This window comes from Mandrillus leucophaeus, unplaced genomic scaffold (assembly GCF_000951045.1).
Source record: "Mandrillus leucophaeus isolate KB7577 unplaced genomic scaffold, Mleu.le_1.0 Scaffold286, whole genome shotgun sequence".
Lineage (NCBI taxonomy): Eukaryota > Metazoa > Chordata > Mammalia > Primates > Cercopithecidae > Mandrillus > Mandrillus leucophaeus.
In genome coordinates, this window is record NW_012102987.1 from 124,041 (window position 1) to 127,061 (window position 3,021).

The 3,021-nt window shown below is 52.7% G+C and overlaps 1 protein-coding gene across 1 annotated transcript in view; it reads left to right on the forward strand.

Moving 5' to 3' along the window:
• Positions 1-3,021, forward strand: part of CIDEA (cell death-inducing DFFA-like effector a) — a 49,085-nt gene that overhangs the window by 39,655 nt on the left and 6,409 nt on the right. The window contains exons 6-7 of the mRNA XM_011985547.1: positions 11-272; positions 1,503-1,560. Coding sequence (XP_011840937.1) covers positions 11-272; positions 1,503-1,560 — 320 coding nt within the window. The remainder of the gene's footprint in view (positions 1-10; positions 273-1,502; positions 1,561-3,021) is intronic.

Consider the following 3,021-nt stretch of genomic DNA (forward strand, 5'->3'; position numbering starts at 1 on the left):
TGCCCCGAAGGTGGAGAAGGACGCGAGCTCCCCACGCTGCCCCAGGGGATGGTGCAGAGGCGTCCTCCCTGTCGGCGTCCCCGCTCCACATTCCGGCATCCTCGGAACAGCCGGCACAGGCCGGGCGCGCGTCAGCTGTCCGGCCGCAACCCCCTGCAGGGGCACTCCTTGGCCTGCTGCTGCCAGCCAGGCTGCCCCAGACGCAGGCGCTCAGGGAAAGGCAGGGGCCAGCCCGAGCTGCCGACCCAGCTGCTCCTCCGAGCAGAAGCCAGGTGAGGAGGCGAGGATGGAGGGAGAAAAACCTCATCCCACAAGGAAAGCTTGGTGACCCCGTCTCCAGGGGCAGAACTCCCCTCCCAGGAATGAGCATTGCACAACGTGGTTGCATCTGGTTCTGAGCGAGTCCGCCACACCCCGCCGAGCAGACCCCCCCGGACCTCCGGGGCCCCGTTTCTACTGCAAGCAGCTGGGGGCCAAGTGTGCGCCGGGCACGTCTCTTGGCCTCTCCCAGGCTCGGCTCCCCATCTGTAAGAAGGTGGACGATGTCCGCCCTGGACAGGACCGCGGTCGCGAGAGGTGCCCGGGCCAGGCAAGGGCCACGAGCGCAGATCTGCTGGTTTCTCCCTCGATTCCACGCGTGGGCGTGAAGCGTACTGTTGGGAGTCAGGCACAAGTGTGACTTAGTAAGGAAGGGCGAGCGTTGCTGGGATGGGTGGGGAAAATGTTTTCTGCATCACGGGGCCAGCTGGAGAGGGGAGTGGCCGCCGCAGGATTCCTGGGTGCAGCTGAGACAGCTGGGGCGGGGCGTGCTGGGCTCACACTGAGTTCAGCTCTCCAAATAGCCTTCGCGCCACTGTCCAGAACAGACGGTAAGAATTTCACGGGACTTCTGTCTGGAAGTTTGCGGTTGACAAGGCGTTTTTTACCTACATGATCACAGTAGCTTTCCCAGCAAGGCTGTTAGCTAGAGAAGGTAGGTGCCTGCCCTGCCCTGGAGCCTGAGAGAGGACGAGTTGCAGGCTTGTCCAAGAGAAAGGCCGGGGGGACCCAGCCACCCACCTCCCTGCCCCCTACTACCCTTCCTTCCAAAAAGCACTCAGGACCAAGCCTAGGACTCGCTACAAAGGTCGGTTCCTAGCTAGACTGGTGGGGACTGACTAGGAATGGAATCCAGGCAAACACCTGGCCCATCATAATCAGATGCAAACCATTCTGACTCTATTTTTTAATGCCATCCTAATTTATAATACGTTAAACTCTGAGAAAGGCCTAGAGCGAGCCACTTTGCTAAGACAGGCATTATTCAATTTTTCCTTATTCCTATCATCATATTCTGGGTCCTCCTCTCAGAAAGGGAAAGTCCTGCACGGCAAGTTTTCTGCCGTCTAGTCTCTCCATTCACAGTCATTCGCTAAGGGCATTGGCATAGGAAGTAACACGCTGAGTCTCACGCACAACACACAGGAAATGTTCTCTTTAACCGTCAGGAACGTACATTCTAGTACCGGAGGTGGGACTTCTGAATGTGAAAGGCGGGATCCTCTGCTGGGGCAGGACTTGGTGAGTGCAGAGGCTGTGGTGGGTACTGTCAGGCCTCTGAGCCCAAGCCAAGCCATCACATACCCCATGACTTGCATGTAACTGAAGAATCACAAAAGAAGTGAAAATGCCCTGCCCCGCCTTAACTGATGACATTCCACCACAAAAGAAGTGAAAATGGTCAGTCCTTGCCTTAAGTGATGACATTACCTTGTGAAAGTCCTTTTCCTGGCTCATAAACCTCCCCCACTAATCACCTTGCGACCCCCACTCCTGCCCGCCAGAGAACAACCCCCCTTTGACTGTAATTTTCCTTTACCTACCCAAATCGTATAAAACGGCCCCACCCTTATCTCCCTTCGCTGACTCTTCGGACTCAGCCCGCCTGCACCCAGGTGAAATAAACAGCCGTGTTGCTCACACAAAGCCTGTTTGGTGGTCTCTTCACACGGACACGCATGACAGGTACAGACAGGAGGTGGTCGCTCAGCTCTCACACAGCTACGTGGTGATGTCCTGCCCACCTGGAATCTGGGACCTGAAAAAGAGCACATGGGCTCATCGTAGCCTGGAGGTGCAGACAGTGAAGATCAAGTTGATTTAATCCAATCCACAGGGGTAAAAATAGCTTAAAAAAAGGATGAACATTCCATTGGTGCTTTTAACTGAGAAAGTGCAGCACAGTTTTGGATATCTTTGCTGGCAGCTGTTCATTATGCAACAGTTCAGCTGGTGGCAGGAAGGGCAGGAAGAAAGATGAGCAGATCCAAAAGATCCAGAGATGGGGAAGGGGCCAGGAGGAGGGGAGGGAAGTGGGTGAGGGTCTTTTCAGAGGTGAAGGGCAGAAGTCCCAGAGGTGGATGGGCTTGCTTTTTTTAAGCTGTTTTTACCCCTGTGGATTGATTGTGGTGAGCCAAAATCACACCACTGCACTCCAGCCTGGGCAACAAGAGCATAGTTCTGTCTCAAAAAAATAATAATTACATATAATGTAATATATTATATATCTCATATATCTATATATATATGTCTCATAAAATCTTAACCGTTTTTACATGTACAGGTCAGTAGCATTAAACATATTCACATTGTTCTGCAACAGATCTCCAGAATGTTTTCATCTTTCAAGACTCACCTATTATCATCTATTACTTTTTTTCCTTCTTTTTTTTTTTTTTCCTGAGACAGTCTTGCTCTGATGCCCAGGCTGGAGTACAGTGGCACGATCTCAGCTCACTGAAATCTCCTCCTCCCAGGTTCAAACAATTCTCGTGCCTCAGCGTCCCCAGATTCTCTGAAATCTCCTCCTCCCAGGTTCAAACAATTCTCGTGCCTCAGCCTCCCCAGATTCTCTGAAATCTCCTCCTCCCAGGTTCAAACAATTCTCAGCCTCCCCAGATTCTAGGATGACAGGTGCCTACCACCACGCCTGGTTAATTTTTGTATTTTTAGTAGAGATGGGGTTTTACCATGTTCACCAGG